Genomic DNA, 20,445 nt, shown 5'->3' with positions numbered 1-20,445 from the left:
CCCAAACTCTTCTGAGACATCCACAACCAAACCAATCCATGAGACATCATCATACTACAGCACACAAAATTCTGAAGTCTAATAATGGTGGGTTGTGTATCAGCAACAATTTAATTTTCATCACTGAAAGATTCTTGAATCACTACCACATCCGGAGGGTTTATCTGGGTACTAAGTTTGTAGACCTGCATCTGTGCCAGAGAAACAGGAACAAAGCGATGGTATTGTAATGTACCCTTGATGGTCTGGGCGAGGCTGAATCTCGGCTTTATTTCTTTTTCCACAGTAGATACCTCATCTATTCCCACATGAAAAAAGTTGATGCCTGGAATGTCCATATGAGCGAGTCGGTTCTAGGACACCTACCCCCTAGACAGTTACCCCCCGGATGTTTACCACCCGGACAACTACCCCCTTAGGACAACTACCCCCCGGACAACTACCCCCCGGACAACTACCCCCTTAGGACAACTACCCCCTTAGGATAACAACCCCCCGGACAACTACCCCCCGGACAACCACCCTCTTAGGACAACTACCCCCTTAGGACAACTACCCCCCGGTCAACTACCCCCCGGTCAACTACCCCCCCCGATCCAAAAGTAGACAAATATATAGGACCGGTTTCTGTAAAAATGAAATCATCTGTTTTTAACGGGTGTTTCGAAACTAGAGACCGGAGACCAGAGACCTGACACGAGACCCAATACGAAAAGGGAGATATATATTTGGGTCTCCCTTTTCGTATATTAGGGTCTCCCTTTTCGTATAGTGTGGTCTCTCTTTTCGTATAGTGGGGTCTCCCTTTTCTTATAGTGGGTCTCCCTTTTCGTATATTTAGGTCTCCCATTTCGTATATTTGGGTCTCCCTTTTCGTATATTTGGTCTCCCTTTTCGTATATTTAGGTCTCCCTTTTCGTATATTAGGGTCTCCCTTTTCGTATAGTGGGGTCTCCCTTTTGGTATAGTGGGGTCTCCCTTTTCGTACGTGGGTCTCCCTTTTCGTATATTTAGGTCTCCCTTTTCGTATTGGGTCTCGGGTCTCTGGTGTCTGGTCTCGGGTCTCTAGTTTCGAAACACCCGTTTTTAACCGATTATTCTGTTTTGTTTAACAGCACGCTAGACCCTAGATGTGCTAGATTTAAAGTACCGTATTTATTGAAAAAACGGCCTGGGCTGTTTATTGTTTATGTGGTTTTTAGGTGGACATTTATTGGAAGAAAGTTGTTTATTCAATGGGAGGGGGTATAATCTAATGGAAATAGACGCCGATTATTCCATATGATGTTTCATGGGAGTGACATGGTCACCGTTTATTTGAGGGGAATTTATTTAAAGATCGACGTTTATTCGGTGAGTGAACATTGAGGTCAAATATCAAAAGTGATATTATTCTTCAAGTGTACAAAAATACATATATGACAAATTTGAGACAAAAATTAATTCTTTTAAGACCAGTGGTTATCGAAGCATTGTCCTGACGCAAAAATTATTATTATTATTAGCGAACCCAGTCTTTACAGTAAATACATGGAGTACTATATAATACGTTCGACTATCCTATGATCATGTGTGACAATCTTCAGTTTATACCACCACCAGGCTATATTTATGTTCAATCTTTTACTTTTGTTTACAATAATGAATAGTAATTCGTCAAAGTAACGAATTAAAATATAGTTATTAATTAATAGTTGCAGAGTCAGGTTGTTGAATGGTCTGGGTGGTTAGGGTGTTCTAAAGGGATAGTTTTCTGGGTGGTAATTGTCCGGGGGGTAATTGTCCGGGAGGTAATTGTCCGGGGGGTAATTGTTCCTAGGGGGTAATTGTCCGGGGGGTAGTTGTCCAGGGGGTAGTTGTCCAGGGGGTAGTTGTCCTAAGGGGGTTGTTGTCCTAAGGGGGTAGTTGTCCGGGGGGTATTTGTCCGGGGGGTAGTTGTCCTAAAGGGGTAGTTGTCCTAAGGGGGTAGTGGTCCAGGTGGTGGTTGTCCGGGGGGTAGTTGTCCGGGGGGTAAATGTCCAGGGGGTGAATATCCGGATACGGAGCGAGTCATATGGCTGAGCAGTTAAGGCAGGGGTGCAGTTTACCGTACCTAAAGAGCCAAGAACAACATCGGCAAGGGTTCGAGGCCGACTCGCTCCTAGTTCTGGTGGTGGAACAAGTCTTCTCGGATAAGGACTATAAACCGTAGGTCCAGTGTACACATTTATAACCTGTGTGTACTTTAAAGAACCCAGTTCATTATTCGAAAAAGAGTAGGGGTTACCCCGGTGAACTGGTTCACACAATAGCCCCTGTATCAGGGGGATTACCACCTACAGTATCTGATAGGACAGTGATTAATTCACTATTGGTAATCCTTGGCCACATTGCCTAAAGACATAAAATAAAAATTAAAAATTACACAGTAGTCGAACATACTGAGAGATGTGAGAATATGACATTCAGTCAAACGCTGTAAGCTTCTCTTAGTGACAAGCCTCTTAACTGTTCCACCTATGCCATCACATGCACTCTTGCCATGCGATGTAGCGAAAAAATTCCACTCGGCGTCTAAACCAAAATCTTTCTGGTGGTGGCAAAGGTTAATAAAGTTATATTTGTTTTTGTATTAGCTGCCACATCCATCTGTGAAATAATGAACTTTTTTCATGGTTGGTAGTTTTGTTTTTAAATAGGGGATGACAACCTTTAAAAAGGCCTATACAGTTAACTGTTGTATGTTATCTGCAATCACTTATTATGCATATGTAAATGTGCATAATAACATAGTAAGGACACTAAACTATGTGTCAAAATTGATTTGAAAAGTATGTGAGTTACCCAGTATTTCTCATATCAAAATACATCTACTGTTTAAGTGGGCCTGATGAGAAAGCGTAACAATAAGACACCTTAACAGTTAGTGTTCACACTGTGTATAAAGTATAACAACACCAAAAATACACTAAAAGGAAGAGGTATGTCAACTTCAAATTGTAATTTTATGGAAACAAACAAAAAAAAACCTCCAATTTTTTTATATGTTGTAGTTGACACGTAGGGCTACATTTTTCGTGATGGTCACCAACAAATCGGGCGTGTTCCACGGGGTCGATTTCAAGGTCAAAATATATGTCAAAGTTTTATTCAACTTAAAATTAACATAAAACACACAGAATTAGTATATTTAGGTTCCTTATGGTCTCCCCTTTACAAAAATACCTTTGTTTTTAAAATCGAACCTATAGTTCCCGAGATACAGCTCTTTGAAACGTGGCGGTCGCGCCCTTTTTTGCGTAAAAACCGAAAATTTAAATTGCGATATCTCGAAAACCGTTGGTCCGATAAAGTTAAAATTTGAAATTTTTGCTTTAATTGCTATGAATCACCCATATACCAAATTTCATCAAAATTGGAAGAGGTAGGGTTTAAAATTCCATTTTTTTTGGGTGAACTGAGATGGAATGACCCTTACTATTCTTAAAATGGTAGGGAGGATGTGTTATATATGCATGTTGTAACGACGCCTTTGGCGTGCCATAATTGTTCTCTCTCTTCTGAATAAATGTTTAGTTGTACACGCTGTGTTTAGAGCCCTTACTTTACATTATAATTTACTATATACAACAAATAATATATTATTTCACCAATTAAGGCCATTTATTCTGAATAATTTATTTTAATTTAATTTCAAAGTTAATTCCGAATTTTTTCTAAAATAAATACTCGAAATGCTGCTTTTAGTTTTTTTGCAAATAATCTAGGGAAATCAAGATTTTAGCAAATAACGCAGCGTCAATCAAGTGTCGCTCAAATGTCACTCAAATGTCAAATTGGAATACGAATTGATCGTTTATTAAACGACTCATGATGAACGATTACCAGTTGATCGTTGGTCGCCGTTTGAACGAGGTTTCCACTTGAGTTTAGGAGGTAAGGCAGACTTAAATTCCCAATTCGTCAATGGGTAATTTTACGGAGTTTAATAATTTTAAAATAATATATTCATTTTTAAAATATAAATATCGTAGTTTTAGGCTAATGATTACATTATACTAGGTAACAATATATAATTTCTTGTCGAGCAACGAATTTTCGTAAAAGATAAAATAAAATGTGTCTAAAATTGGGCCTATTGCAAAACAATGGCTCATCATCATTATGACAGTGCCAAGTTTTTAGTGATAGAGATATTATAGTTCATTATAAAATCACTATGGTTTGACCAAATTATGCAGATTCTTGATTTTAAAAATATGAACTAACTTTTACATTATTTTTTTCAATTTAGGAAGGGGAAGGAATCCGCCTGTTGACATAACCATGTTTTACAGATTAATAAACATGTGTTCAACAACGTATATTACAGTCTTTGTAACAGTGGGCCTGTTATCATATATCGTGGTCTGCCATGAAAGTAAGTATTACAGCAGCGCAGCCCATTGGCATGACTTTTGATCAATTTGTTGCACAATCAAATGGGATGAAAATAGAACTTGGGTTTATGTTGGTAGGTTTAAGCCTTGATGGGCTGTGGAATGTGCAAAACGTCACATTTGTGCGAACAACCACATTTGTGCAAACCTGGCACCCTCAAATGTGCAAATCATTCGTAATTCAGTAAAATGCAAACATCACGTCGTTAAATGTAAAAAAACGATCAGTTTTGACGTTGAATGTGCAAAAGAAATTCTACAAATGTGCAAATTCAAATTAATGTTTACCTTTTCTTTCCTGGTGTTTTGTAGTGTGTGTACACCATCTATGTGAAAATCGTTGTGGATCGCCTCCAACCAACGTAGGAGTTGAATGTGGATGTGATCCAGCTTGCCAATACTTTGAAGATTGTTGCTACGACTATGGGTCAACCTGCCCATCTTCACAATTTGTAGAAGCACCGTACTCGAATATATTATTAAAATGTATTCCAGGAGATAGAAAATTCACATCTGGCTTTTACGCAATTGGTTTATGTAGAGATACAAGTTCTGTTTACGTTGAAAGATGTGAAAATCCAAGAGAAAATGACATTCTTTTGACGATTATCGTGTCAGATCAAGACGATAATATATATAGAAACGTGTATTGCGCTCTTTGCAATGGTGTATCAACTACCAACGTAACGGCATGGGAAGTGACGTTTTATTGCAGCGGGAATACTTGTCTAGAATTAAAAAATATCGACGAAGGTTTTAAAAAAGAATTTAAGCTATTAGGTACTAACGATACAAGGCGGGCTTGCAATTGGAAAGCAGTAGGGCATTGTAAAGAAAGCTATTCTAATGAAAGTGTGATTTACGCATGTGAAGAACGGAACTACACAGCTATTGTTTATGATGATGATGGACCACGTGTCTATAAAAACCAAAATTGTGCAATTTGTAACGATATGAACGAATATTCATGTGAAGATCCTTCGTTTAGTGAAGGCCCAGAACTTGGACTTACACCACTAACAGTTGTAGTTGACTTTTCTGCCCAAAGCTCTGTCCGCATTGACTCTGAGTCAGGGTCTTACGTCACAGAAGGAGTCACCTGTGCTACTGGTGAGGTTTTCGATCCATTCACAAGCAAGTGTATTGCGCTATCGTGTAGTCCTGGATTGTCGCTTCAAGATTCCCAATGCGTCGACGCGCACGCGCCATTCAATCTCACCGATTGCACAAAAAGTGACAAGAAGATACATCAACAGACATTTTGTTCTTGCAGTCTACAAGAACAATCAGTATCAGTCGATTACCATTATCAAGGTGTTCAAAATGCTACATGTGTTGATGAATTTACTGACAATCTGAAAATACTTCAAGTTAAATATCATCACAAAATATTGACGCAGAAGATGAACAAGTCAGTAATGTCAATCTCAATGTCGGCAAATCATTGCGATTTAGTGTATGCTATCTATAACTTAGTAATGACTGGAATCAATAACACTAACACTACTCAGTTGAATCTTGTCACCTTTACACACAACTGTTCAACAACAAAACTACCCGAGAATTTATTCTGTCCTCGTGAAAACATCACAGATGAATTTCTTGATTACGACGACAACCATACTGCACTATTTCCTAATGGTGGGTATCTTTTAGAGGTTGTTCACCAGTTCAGTAATGAGTCTTACAGTTGTAGAAGTCTGTCAGTATCAACATGTCAATTTTGTCCACAAACGTCACTACTTGCATCGGCTTTCATCGATCAAGGGAATGGAACTTATGTTTACAATGATTCAACAGGAAAAGTATTTCAAGAAGATGAGATAATTTTCTCGAACACGACCGACACTGTTCGAGTGTGTTCTTTTCAGAATCAAACTGGAGAAAAGATTGTATTGAAAATAAATCAATTTTTCAAGTATGATGGAATCTTATCGTACATCAGTGTTATTGGGACCATTCTGTCGCTCCTTGGTCTTCTCTTAACGATTATTCTACGTATAATCTTCGCAGAACTTAGAACATTGTCTGGAAACATTCTTATAAATATCTCCATCTCGTTGTTTGGCGCTTTGTTGCTTACACTCATTCAAGGCAATTTTATTAGATGGGAAACGCTTTGCACAGTATTGGCTGTGTTTCTGCTTTACCTTTGGCTGGTTTGTTTCTTATGGATGAACACCATTGCGTTTGAACTTTCTAGAACATTCTTAGTTTTTAGAGCGGCACCTAGAAGTAAGCGTTCAAAGAAGAAATCGTTTATGTACTACTTTATCTATAGTTGGGGAATTCCTGCAGTTTACATTGGAGTACTTATGAGCTTGCATCATTGTGATTGTACGGGCTTAAACGTGATATACGGAGATGATTCTATCTGTTGGATTCGGGATGAGGTTGCATTGTTGTACGTATTCGGCATTCCTTTGGCTGTCATTCTTTTACCAAACGCTATACTATTTGTTGCAACGATTTGCGGAATCAGAGAAAGTAAACAATCCACTGCCGTTGTCAGTGGTGACAAGTCAAAGCAAAAGCAGCTAGCTGAAGAACTTTTCGTCTACATACGGGTAACAAATGTTATATTAGGCCTATGATAACATAGTATTACTATACAGTAGGCCATAGGCATGCTATAGCATTTGAATAATACAGTATAGTCTAGGCCTAGTAGATAACGAGTTTCTAAAAATAAGGTTTTTTGCAAATAGCGTGCGTGGTGAGAAGGGTTTGAGAGCACGTCACGACGCGCACGTACCAGCACGTACGTGATTTGCTGTTTGTACGTAGGCCTACGTGACGTGACGTTTGCTCCCAAACCCTTTCCGCCATGCATTGTGCAATGACGTTATTTGCGATAAACCTTATAAGCATACATTTAATATAATTATTGTAATTTCCAACCAATTAAATTTGTTTAAATTATTAACATTTTCAGATTTCAACAGTTATGGGATTATCCTTGATATTTGGATTTCTTGCGTCGTTCTTTGATCACGTGATCCTCTGGTATCTCTTTGTCATCCTAAACTCTCTTCAAGGCGTTTTCATATTCATTGCGTTCAACATCACCTATTCAACGAAGAGAATACTAACATCGCAAAGAAATAAAAGACCGTCTCAAAATACTACTATTAAATCCAGTAGTATTTGAATGGGTGGTTAGCTCGTTGACACCGAAACAAAAATAGAAAACATAATTTGCACACAAATTAAAATAATTTTAATATAAAACTTGTGTATGCTTAATCGTGTTTGTGTTCTACACAACTTAAACCAACACATCTGTGTGGACTACGGTATTTTAGTAAAATGATATGTATAATTAGTAAGTTAAATTTAGTTAGACATGGTAAGTGTAAACATGGAGAATAAAATAAGTTATTTCTCCATGGTGTAAATAATAAGTAAATCATTGATATTATCTATACACATTATAATATCAGATATATTTAAATAGCTGATCTCTGGTGGTTAAAAAAGTAAAAATATTGATAATACAAATCAAATTGCAGTTTTAGTAGTTGATGTTTTATACAGACATCTCGTCAAATCAAAGTTTTAAAAACCACAGCAGAAACAAATCACGAATGACAAATGTAAAAGACGTTTCTATTATGTTAAATTTACAAACATTTTAAATATAATCTTTTTTGTCCTTTCTTCTATAACTTCTTCGAATTCTTTCAAAAGTTTTTTTTTGCGATAGTAGATTTCAAATGAACCAGAAATAAAACTTTGCGTCACTGTCTGTATGAACGAAGGCGATTTATCATAAGGCATCAATACGTTATATTATTATGCTAATTTCGACTTATAAAACATTTTTAAAATTGTACACACTCAAATCATGGATACTTATTTCTCCGTGTTCAACCCTATTCTACAGTGGGTTACTGGAAATTGCTAAGTAACTCTTAACACGTGAGAAGAACATTGTTGGAAATGTGTTGTTGATGTCAATTTCTCCGAAAGTGTTTCTACCAGAACGTCTGCAAGACAGAAATAATGTTAATAATATAATCATTTTGTAAGGATTTACTTGTGTGTTATACTTCATTATTTAAATAATTAAGAATTTTAAATGTATAATCTTAAATAATATAAGTACTGTATCCCTGTAACATGTATGTATGATTGTATCTGGTTTTAAGAATACCGTATTAGATATTCACACTATTATGAAATAAAACAGAATAATACGGTTTCTTTTACGTGTATAAAGTAGCCTAAAACAGAAAATATTTTCTACTACCTTTGATGCGTTTCAACCGTATAGCGTCGCCATTCCAACCGCGTGTTTGGTCTCTGAATGGAACCGCTCACTTTGAATTCCTGAAAACAATTTCAACAAAAGTTGTTTTTGTACCAAAGCATTTGGATGGAAAAATAAAATTAGAATCCAGATACGTTTTTAAGAAATAACAAGCAAGTGTTCATACCATATGGAATGTTTGATTGTAGCTGTTGTTATTAGAGTCTTGGCTTCTACATTTACGATATCGTTTCATTTTATTGTCGTACACCTTTAGATTTTCACGTTGCATCACACACGTCATCTACAAGAAGAAACGTTGTATTAGGCGTATTTCTCTAGGAGCAGCTTGGACTCGAAGGACATCTCACACAAATCACATAATATGACTACATAAATAGAACGCTGAGCTCCGGAGATCAAATGGTTTATTTGTGACTGCGACATCCATGGTCCGTTTCACGACCCCTAACAGACACCGCGCGCCGCGGAGAATATATAACAGTACTGTTGGTATTTGTCGCAGTCTGTAACATGAATTGAAATCAAATGTGTTCAGATTTAATTATAATACATTAAGAGGAGTATTATCAGTGGCGTAACGGCTCACTGGTTACACCCAGGGCCCTCTGAGCTTATGGGGCCCCTGAGCAGTGCCCAGAGGGAAAAAACGGGCATTAAAACGTTGGAGGGCCACTTAGAGTTTCTAAACCAAGGGCCTCAGGTCTCTACATTATACCACTGAGTATTATATATATATATTTTCCTTATTCTATTTGTGTATATTATGTTTTTCAAAGGTGTTGTATATACACTAAAGTAACATAAAGGAAATCCGATCGGCAATTTTCCGTGATATCATGCTTCGCCATTTCCCTCTATTGTAAATCTATTATTGATTGACTATTTAAAACATTTCTTAGCAAGGATTGTAACAACATTATAAAAAATTGTTTAATATACACAGGAGAATATCGAAGTTATTTCTGAATGGTAATGTAAGTATTTTTTTATATCCATATATTTCATACTTAAGAATTATGTTTATATTGTCTTTTTATAATAATCGTCCAGCTTGTTTTTGAATAGGCCTATGCCATTTTAATATCGCATAATAGTTATTCACTTAGACAAAAAAATGTAATTTAAAGCAAAAAATATTTAACTTGTCTTTCAGACAATGTTTTTTAGTTAAAATTAACCGTTTTTTTTTCTCTTTTTATAAGTGAAGTATTGGGATTTTTTTTACAGAAGTAAATAACTTTATTAAAACTGCAACAGTGGCCTATTTAAAGTCTGATTTTATTAATCTTCATTTTTCATGTTTTTGGGGGACAATACATCTTTAATTAACAATACAGCATACCAAATCCCCAATCATCTTATATTTGCCAACTTGGATCCCTTCAAAAGATGTCGTCTTTGAACGCAGTTTCATAACCATTATGCTTGGTTCTTCTGCTGTGGTCAGCATTATCACGTGGCCTATTTGTAAACAACAACCATATCATTAGGCCTATAATATAATCATTTATTTGGAAGCTACATGTGGCACACATTTTGAATGAAGATGCGTCCAGAGTAAATGAAATAAATAAAAAAAAAAAAAATTATTATTATTTACAAGGAAACTTAAACTAAATTATGTACAAAATATAAAAAAGTAATACAGGATTTAAAAGACAAAGAACTTTCAATTGCATTTTCATTGTTGCTTTTCCTTCTCTTTTTCCATGCCCATTGGTGAAACCTTTACAAAATACTTTATACATTATTATTCCAATTACACTAGTCTATTAATGCTACATTCTCATTGCAGATAAATTGAAGGTCCTTACCATCTGGAAAAACCCGAAGGTATCGGTAATACTCCACCAAATGAAATGGTTTGTAGAAGTGATCAAGACCTGCCTCACCAAAACGATAATACTGAATCTTACTGATATAGATACCATCAAAACGAAGGTGAGGGCGACGCACAAACATATCACGCCAGCTTGGAAAATCCTTGGTAAGCCACGCTGTCTTTCCCCATACTCTATAATTGAATATAGTCTTATTTAACTTTCTATATCAGTTTTAAATACTGGGTTTTAGATTTCATTATAAAACGCTTCAGTTTTTAAAATAAATCTAAAGGCAAATTACTGAAAAAAATAACATACGCTGTTTGTATTGGTGGCTGGATCCAGCGGCGTAATGGCTATGAGCGCCCACTAGCTAAACCCAGGCGCCCCGGAGCTTATGGGGGCCACTGAGCAGTGCCAAGAACCGGCATTAAAATATGTCTAAAAAGCTAAAAATGCCCAAAGCCTCCAGCATTGGAGAGCCACTGGGTGGATCTCATTGAAGAGAGAGGTTAGCAATATAAAGGCCTGACTGGATTGGAATAAGGCAGACATGAGCTGCCTTATTCTTATTATTATAATGTCATGATTTCCGGAAATTTTTTATTGTTGATCGTTAAAGCTGTCCAAGTAATATAACAAATATTCAGTCAAATCCACCTTTGGCACGAAAGTCTCCATAGTTCCGGATCACGTGAACAAACGTAAAATCCGTGACAAACACAGGAAAGTTGCTCCAGACTACGCAAGTCAAGCTCATCGCTAACGACCCATCTAAAGATGTAAAGAAGTAACTCAACAGGTAGGCTGGAAATGTGAGTTTCCTGAAAAACAAGGTAACATTTTAAACTGTTTAGTGAACTGAACATCTGTAGGGGAATGAGCTGTTGTACTGTTGTTTAGTGAGTCCTATATTCATTCTGAGCTGAATGAGCTGTTGTACTAAGCTTCAGTATTATGGGATAGGCAAGGCCGTAGCAAGAGAGGTTAAAAACAGAGCGCCTCATCTGCCTACGGCCTTGGTAGGGTGGCCAGTTCCGTTCCACACTGCCATATCTTCCCGGTCCCTAGTATTTTTAGGAACTCATTTACATGGCTTAGACAAACACAATTAAAGGTTTTATTTTTGTTAAAAATCCAACTGGAGGTTAATACAATTAAATACAAATTTGGTTATCGGTTATGGGAAAAATGGCAAAATGAGAACTGTGGTTATGTTACAAGAGTTGTCAAAACAATATAGATTATCTGAAGGCTTTTCGCATTTTGCTGTTAAAGCATTAAACCCATGATTTAAATGAGGCCTATTATACAGGCACAATTCAGGAGCCTGGGATTGTTCAACCAACCTTTTGCTCACATTCAGGTTCACAATGGCTTTTGACATTATCTATTGTCATATTGTTAAGGGTGCTAATGATATTATCTACATCTTCCCCAATAGTATCTGTCCTAAAAGTTGTAGAAAATGAGAAACAAATAATTATAAATATGATACAGTACAAGTTTTGCGCTAGTTTTCAAAGTCCATAGATTTAAGTTCATTAAAATACTTATTATGAAAATGCATCATCATGTCTTGACCATACATTAGCCAAGTGAATAATTTACACTCTAACCAGTTAGGATACTGAAACACTACTAAGTAAAGGCTAAAACACTACTAAGTAAAGGCTAAAACACTACTAAGTAAAGGCTAAAACACTACTAAGTAAAGGCTAAAACACTACTAAGTAAAGGCTAAAACACTACTAAGTAAAGGCTAAAACACTACTAAGTAAAGGCTAAAACACTACTAAGTAAAGGCTAAAACACTACTAAGTAAAGGCTAAAACACTACTAAGTAAAGGCTAAAACACTACTAAGTAAAGGCTAAAACACTACTAAGTAAAGGCTAAAACACTACTAAGTAAAGGCTAAAACACTACTAAGTAAAGGCTAAAACACTACTAAGTAAAGGCTAAAACACTACTAAGTAAAGGCTAAAACACTACTAAGTAAAGGCTAAAACACTGACTTCCAACATGTTATACTTACTCTTCATTCTCATCTTCACTTGAACATTCTATAAAAAAAACACAATTATTTATTATTGTCGATTAAATTATGAATGTGTTAAATAATGTGTCCTACTAAATACATTATATCAAAGCATGCATAACATAATTGCTTACCTCCAGTTTGAAATTGAATTTTTGATTCAATATCAGGAACAAGCTTAATTGCTTGACTATAAAATGAGATTGCTGAAAATTAAAACAAATTTAAAAATTAATCAATATTGCAGTCAGGCCATGACTACAGTCCTAAATCTCTGTCTACACTATCAAACTTTATGTGATAAAATTTATTATGCCAATATGGACATGATGATATCATATCGCCACCACATTTAGGCACATCATACTTTTTTTATCGAACTAGTTCGATATTGTAGACAGGGCTTAAGTGCTATTTTGCCATATGGGGTTGGTTTATTATACACATGTGGGTATAAAATGTACTACAAAGACTTCTTATTTGTCCTACCATCATACAGATGACCAACTCTTTCAGCTGCAACTCCTTCAAGAAACAGTTTTTCAGCCTGAAAATGAAATTATGATAAACGATTTTACAATACTTATACTACTTCAGCAATTTTACTTCAATTTCAACTTTATAATAATAATCAAATAAAAATCACAACCTAGAGAATGTCTTTACCTTCTGTTCTTTTGTAGATTCCTCGTGCTTCTTTTTTTCTTGTTCCTCTTTCTCTTTCATCGTGTCTAAATTCAATTCTTCTTTCCATTTGTTCCTGAACTCTACTAACTGCTGCTCAACACTCACTTCTTCTTCATATTCGTCCTCTCTTTCATCATCATCAATCACTGGGATAATAAAATCTCTTTCACCCGACGACTAAAATCAAAATAGACACAATACAATATTATATAACACTCGCTCATACATTTATATCATAAAAATGCTATATGGTTTGGTATCATTTAACCAATCAAGGTATGCCTAAGTAGGTTATTTTGGTAAGCATTTATTTACATTAATAATATAAGTAACAGCAGTATATTAGGTTGTGCAGGATTCCCACTAAAAAATATACTCCATAATATGCTATCTACCTACTGTCTTAAACACATGTAACGTTGTAAGCCAACAAATACAACGACGTGGAATATATATGGTACTGTAGCAGTAATAATAACCTAGACGTACTACTGGTCTACACCTTTAGGAAGCCTTAACAAGGTAGCCTACCCAGGGAGTTAATCAACACGCCTACCCACCTTATCTAGTCTAGTTAGGATTAGGAATCTTGTTGAGGGCCTAGCATTCGCCTAGGCCTAGGCCTACTCCTAATAGCTGGGCCTAATAGGCTAGAGTAGAACTGATCATAAACCCGAATTACAAAGAAAAATCAAATAAATGTATACGCACCATTGTACCTGCTTGCTAGTAAGTTAAAAACAACACTCAAACAGTAAAATCACTGGTAGAATAACGAAGAACTGAGCTAAAATATTTCAGATATCTTGCAGCAGCCTCCATTCTTTTCTTCCGATTGTTGTTAAAAGTTGTTATTGCAGGGCGCCCTCATTACTTTCTGGCAGCAATGCACAACCAAAAATCATTGATATTAATTATTAGTGCATGTAGGCCTACTACGAAATTGTATTGTATAGGATAGAATATAGTATTAAATATAGTATAGAAATATAGTGAACTATAATATCTCTATGGTATAGAGAGTATTGTTAATCTCAATTAGGAATTTTAGTAATTTAGCGTAGCGGTAAAATAAACAACTACTAAATGAAAGTTATTCCAAGTGAATCAAGTGAGGAATTTCAATAAATAGATATTAAAAGAAACAATATAAAAATATTTGATAATAGAGAGTGCAATGAAAGGTGTAGCTAGGATGCTAGTTGAGAAAATAGTGTGGTCAAAGCGTGGTGGGTGGACTGGGCCCATCTTATCTGACAAATTAAGATTAAGATAATAAATTCTGTTTGAATCATTTTTAGTTAAAATATTCCTAAAATCCATTTAGCTAGAAAAGTGAAAATAATCTGTCAATGTGCAGTTAAATAAGAAGATATAGCAGGATGTAATACAATTAATATTCAAATTTAAAGTAAATGATAAAGAAAGTAAACATCTATGTGGTAGGTCTGTAGCCACAAGTTAGTTCATATGGAACAGGCCCGATCGAGTCGCCGGGTAGGCCTACTGTGTAGGCTAGTACTTAGGCCTAGATAGTCCAATCATTTCGTACAGTAAAACAATACGACTCCAGATTTTATTATTATTTATTTCTTGCATGCGAGGGAAAAGTTAAAGGCCCACTGGCTCAGTTGGGTCTAGTAAGCCTACTATATTGCAAACTATAGTTAAACGCTTCGGGCGTGTCCTATCCACAGAAAGCAGTTTGTTTCTCCGAGAAAAAAGTAATGATCCAAAAAAAAACATAACATAGCCAACAGGTATAGGAATCATAAAGAAACACATTCCTCCCTCTGTTATCCCGTCATGCATTCAATTTAACTGAAACAATATTGACAAAAAAATTAAGTCTACATCACTGAATGCATTGTACGAAGCTTGTAACCATCCATGCATAACCTGCTGATGAAATATTATATAATATCGATGAATTCCGTAGGCCTACTATATGAGTAAGCGAAGAGAGATAATTGCTGATATGTTCAGAATGGATAAGGATGAATTTGCCACAAACTGTACATTGCTGAAGCCAACAGTATACATTAAGTTTAAGAATTGACTTGAACTACAGGTTACGTGGGCATACCAGTGGACAAGTAAGTTAGCCATGATATTCGATGGGTTTTTATAGATTTTATAGTCTCTTCAGAATTGTCCAAAAACATTTATAGACGGGTAGAGACGATGTTTTTCAACAGGCAGATCATTGCTTCAATAACCCTTTGCGTAAAAAAAAAGAATTTTCCATAACAACTAGGCCTACGCCTATTTGCTTTGACTTTGTTGTTAAACAAACAAAAGACTATAACTATAGTAGACCTACTCGCTATAGTAACCTGTTGCATTGTATGACAGCCCCTTTAGATCAGCAAAATGTGATTACACTCTTCCCAGTTAAGACCCTGTGCATTCAATTTGTTCAGAGAAAAGGAATTTTCCCCTTCTCCGAACTATTTTTTGGAAAACTAGTCTCCAGACCATGTGGGTGTATCTCGACCATAGGCTAGACGGCAAGGACCCATGTTTACTTTCTGCAGCGGTAATTGTTCCTTTCTCCTGTCGAAGAAACTAGGCCTATGCATGGCAACAACTTCTGTCTATCCTAGGCCTTAATTAGACATTATGCCACCACTTCATTTACTTCACTTTATTAAACAAATTAAGCTCTACGATACGATAAATAAAAAGAGGCTATAGTTGGCATGTATTATGTCTTGCTTCTAATCATGGTTAAGCATTGCTTAATTGAAAAGAAAACTACTTTATTTATCAACCCAGTTTAAATTCATCTTAAAAATGGATTAATTAAAGAACTTTAAGCAAAAAAGTCAACTATTTTATTTATTTATGGTGGTAATTTATAAGATATGTTTGACTAACATACTTTAAATTTAAATTTCAGTAAGATGGGGTTTCATTTTGATTGCATTACTCGGCCTTTGAGTAACATATATGGGCATTACGCCAGGATAGTCTATCGACATCCACTACCGTTTCTTCTTTTGCCGATTGCCATCAGTCTAAGTCTGGGATCTGGTTGTTTACGAATTAAATTGTTCAACGACACCGACTTTTTATTTACACCAACAGACGCTGAATCTATAGAAAATAGGGATTATATTGATGATGTCTACAAGAATAAACATGAAAATGGAATGACAGTCAGTCGCCAGTCTGCGTCCATTTCATACGGTCGAGTTATAATCGGCGGTGCTCAAAAACAGAATATCTTACAAACTGAAGAGTTCTTAGAAGTGATTCGAGTCCATGAAATCATTATGAACATCTCGGTCACGAATGCTGGTTCAGAATACACATTTAGTAATATTTGCCTCGCGTGGATGGGTAACTGTGAAACCAATGCAATACTAGAGATTTACAAATACGATGCCACGAGAGTACCGCAAATTAACATCAGCTACCCACTTACTGTCCTCCTACAGACTGGAGAAATATTTGAAATCGGAAAAAACTTAGGAGGTGTGAAACTTGTCGGTGAAACTTCAATTGTGAAATCAACGAAGTATATAATGTTGTCGTACCATTTGGAGACATCTGACATTTCTGAACTTTGGGAGAAAGAGTTTCTAAAAGCCATGGAAGAATTTCATTCAGAATTGATATACATCGCACGTGACACGTCAGCGACACTTGAAGACGAATTTACGGCAGCTACCTTCAGTATTGTGCCATTGATACCAGTCGCTTTCTTACTTATTGTGTCATTTTCGGTAATATCTTCAGCAACAATGGACTGGGTAGTAAATAAACCTATTTTAATATTACTTGGTGTGCTGTCTGCGATTCTTGCTGGTGTTGCTGCAAATGGACTTCTATTGTACTTTGAAGTGAAATTCACTCCTATAAGTGCTTTGACTCCACTCATTATTATGGGTAAGATTTCCTAAATATGATATAGTTATATTTAGTAGACATTTGATACAAAATAACCGTTTCTATAATGATTGTGGTCAAAACAATTTGGAAGAACTCTAATTTTAGCAAATTATTATTACTGCACTATTCGGTATTCTTATGATCGAAATTATATCCCCTTTTTTATTATTTCAGCTATTGGTATAGATGACGTGTATATATTAGTTGCTTCTTGGCGGAAAACAAATGTACGTTCATCGGTTGAAGATCGTTTATCAGAAACATTATCAGAAGCAGCATTGTCCATCACTATCACCTCACTTACAGACTTCCTTGCATTTGCTGTTGGTTGCACCAGCGTATTTCCAGGAGTTGCCTATTTCTGTGTTTACAATGCTGTTTCAATTGTATTTGTGTACATATATGTTTTAACATTCTTTCTTTCGTGTATGGTGATAACAGGACGAAGAGAAGCTGGTAATAAACATTGTATTACTTGGAAAAGGGTCGTACCCGTTGATGAAGCTCCGTCTTCACGTTACAGACTTTTCTGTGCTGGAGGTCCTTCTAAAACTGTAGAAAGCTCAGATTCATCTCACATTATGATGGCGTTTTTTAGGGATTACTTTGGGCCAATAATGGGAAAACCTTGGATAAAAATGGCTACACTTCTTGTGTATGCTATGTACGTAGGTGTTTCAACGTGGGGTGTCACCCAACTAAAACAAGGGTTAGATTTACGAGATGCTGTTTTAAAAGATTCGTATCTTATTCCATTTCAAGATATAGAACAAATTTCTTTTCAAACTTTTGGTCCCTTAATACAAATAGTTTTCACAGAGGAAATTGATTATTGGAAACCTGATGTAAACAAAAACATCATGAATGTTCATAAACATTTAGAAACCAGTAAATATGGGTTAAACTCCGCATATTTTACAGATTCCTGGATTCGATCGTTTAACGAATATCTTTCAGTTACTGGACAGACAAGTTCTAACCGCACTATTTTTCTCAACATACTTCAAAATCAATTTCTTGTACAAAATAAATTTAAACAATTCGAACTTGACATAGTATTTAACAAAGACAGAACACGTATAACAAGCTCGCGGTTCTTAATTGGTTCGATAAGACAGCACGTGGGACTTCACACTTCAGAAGATGTAGAATTAATGGAGAATTTTAGAGAAATTGTTGCAGATTTTGAGTTTGAATCGTTTGCGTTTAGTTCAATTTTTTTATTATATGACCAGTACAAAACTATTTTGCCGGCAACTCTTACCAATCTTGCAATTGCCTTGATTGCCATGATGATTGTTTCTATTCTGTTTGTTCCAAAACCAATCTGCTCCATCTGGATGGTTGTATCCATAGCTTCCATAGAGCTTGGAGTATTAGGGTTTATGACATTTTGGGGAGTTCGTCTGGATACCGTTACAATGATTAATATTATTTTGTGTATAGGATTTAGTGTTGATTTTACAGCTCATATGTCGTACGTATACACAGTGTCCCCATTCCCATCTCGTAACGATAAGCTTAATGACGCGTACTATACAATCGGGATGCCGATCTCTCAAGCTGCAATCTCTACCTTACTCGGTATCCTCGTGCTAGTTAATTCCCCAACTGGAATTTTTATTTCATTTTTCAAAACACTGTTTCTAGTTATAACAATAGGTTTAATTCATGGATTGTTTTTTCTACCTGTATTGTTATCACTTTCACCAATAGAAATGTTTGAATCTATGGTAAAGAGTAAATCAGAAACTAAGATTAATAAGTCAAAAATGAATGGAAATTCAGAAGCAATAGTGAATGACAACCACGGGCATGTATATGGAGTAGATGAAATGAAGACCCTTAAAATGTACAACATTGAATTAACCGAAAGCCCTGATACACACTCGATAGATTTAATTAATGCCACAAATCCAGCATTCGTTGATACTTCAACCATTCTACATTTTACTACTCCGACAGTTTATGTATGACGCAGGTCTACACATTATACGCCCCTCTCACTAAAGCTTTGTTCTCTAATCTAGGTTCACACTAAGATTACAATTACGCAATGGAAGGAATTTGTAAAATCGTTTCGTTTTCGTGTACGAAAAAAAACTTATCGCGTTTGGACATTTTTTTTACTCTCTGAATTGCAACAGCGCCGCTTATTTTGTAATTCTGTCGCGAAGATTGAGTGTGATGACTGGATCGCGACTGACGTACATTTTTGAAGAGTAAATGTTCAATACCAATAGTATCTTTTGTCCAAAAAAATGCCCACATTTCTATTGTATTAAAAAAAGAATTTTAGTTTAAATTAGGAAAATTAGTCTTAAATCAGAGTATGTCAGTATACCGCGCACATGTATAGACCATTTTTTATTTTTGTATAATAATTCCTTTGTTAACAATAAAAGTCAATTTTTATTTTCAATTTTTTCATTTTATTGGCAATTATTTATTCTAGGAAAACATTCCATTCTAAATCGAATAATTAACAGAAAATGATGACGTATTAAGCTGTGTCTACACTGCGTCGTTCAAAATTTGTGATTGAATGAGAAAATTTGATTTTTATAATCAATTTTAACCACCTCATGTCGTAAATTGACACTACATTAACAAATCTATAAAACCTACGCTGTTTTATAGAAAGACTTAAATGTAAGCTAGTTTACAGAACATTATATAATAAAATACATAAACATATAAACAAAACTTAAAAACTAAAAATATTTCCAGATATGTGTTTAAAACCGTCCAAATAAAAAAGGCATTCCATAAACTATAATGCGCCCTCACTCGTCACACTTTTATCGAACTAGTACTTTAATGCCACCGTGGACAACAGTGGGACAGCCAGTCGACAAATCGTGTCAAATTTCGACTCGGAGAGGGCGCCCTACTTTTCTAATTTAGTTCAAAATTGCTAAATTTTAGGGTGTTGGAAAAACACAATATTTGTAAATTTAGCTGATTATCGGAAAAATATTGTTAGTGAAATAAATTCATAAATGGTTTTAATATATTGTCATGTAAAATTAAATGTATTTGAACAAAACGATAATCTGTAATTTAACGGCAAAATCAACCAATGTCTTTTTTCCGAAATTGTACCCTAGAAAATCGTTAAAATAAAATATTTAGAAAAATTGAACAGTCCTGAATTTAAAATCCCTGTTAGAAAAATTAATAATCTACAGAATACGATATTAAGATACAAAATTCGGTGGTTGGGATGCAGCTCCGACTATTCAAACTAAAGGTACCACTATTTGTTCCATCGAAAACTAGCGAAACCGCCATTTTGTAAACA

At 35.5% G+C, this 20,445-nt stretch overlaps 3 protein-coding genes across 3 annotated transcripts; 2 read left to right on the top strand and 1 right to left on the bottom strand.

Moving 5' to 3' along the window:
• The first annotated feature begins 4,326 nt into the window (after nucleotides 1–4,326).
• LOC140045061 (uncharacterized) lies at nucleotides 4,327–7,602 on the top strand. Its single transcript, XM_072089796.1, has 3 exons — nucleotides 4,327–4,399; nucleotides 4,731–6,985; nucleotides 7,354–7,602. Exons 1-3 carry the CDS (start codon nucleotides 4,327–4,329, stop codon nucleotides 7,567–7,569), a joined length of 2,544 nt encoding a protein of 847 aa, XP_071945897.1. The 3' UTR covers nucleotides 7,570–7,602.
• A 52-nt stretch (nucleotides 7,603–7,654) lies between these two features.
• On the bottom strand, nucleotides 7,655–14,075 carry LOC140063717 (F-box only protein 9-like). Its single transcript, XM_072110175.1, has 12 exons — nucleotides 13,956–14,075; nucleotides 13,224–13,421; nucleotides 13,047–13,104; nucleotides 12,692–12,763; nucleotides 12,555–12,582; nucleotides 11,867–11,969; nucleotides 11,178–11,341; nucleotides 10,509–10,708; nucleotides 10,037–10,155; nucleotides 8,858–8,974; nucleotides 8,671–8,750; nucleotides 7,655–8,407 (listed from the first exon to the last, which is right to left on the bottom strand). The coding sequence occupies exons 1-12, from the start codon at nucleotides 13,956–13,958 to the stop codon at nucleotides 8,299–8,301; spliced, it is 1,251 nt and encodes a 416-aa protein (XP_071966276.1). The 5' UTR covers nucleotides 13,959–14,075; the 3' UTR covers nucleotides 7,655–8,298.
• Nucleotides 14,076–17,069: 2,994 nt separating this feature from the next.
• Nucleotides 17,070–19,493, top strand: LOC140063551 (patched domain-containing protein 3-like). Its single transcript, XM_072109927.1, has 2 exons — nucleotides 17,070–17,138; nucleotides 17,316–19,493. Exons 1-2 carry the CDS (start codon nucleotides 17,135–17,137, stop codon nucleotides 19,115–19,117), a joined length of 1,806 nt encoding a protein of 601 aa, XP_071966028.1. The 5' UTR covers nucleotides 17,070–17,134; the 3' UTR covers nucleotides 19,118–19,493.
• Nucleotides 19,494–20,445: the final 952 nt, after the last annotated feature.

The sequence above is a fragment of the Antedon mediterranea genome, chromosome 1, assembly GCF_964355755.1.
Source record: "Antedon mediterranea chromosome 1, ecAntMedi1.1, whole genome shotgun sequence".
NCBI classification, from domain to species: Eukaryota; Metazoa; Echinodermata; class Crinoidea; order Comatulida; family Antedonidae; genus Antedon; species Antedon mediterranea.
This window is presented reverse-complemented; position numbering and strand designations above follow the sequence as displayed.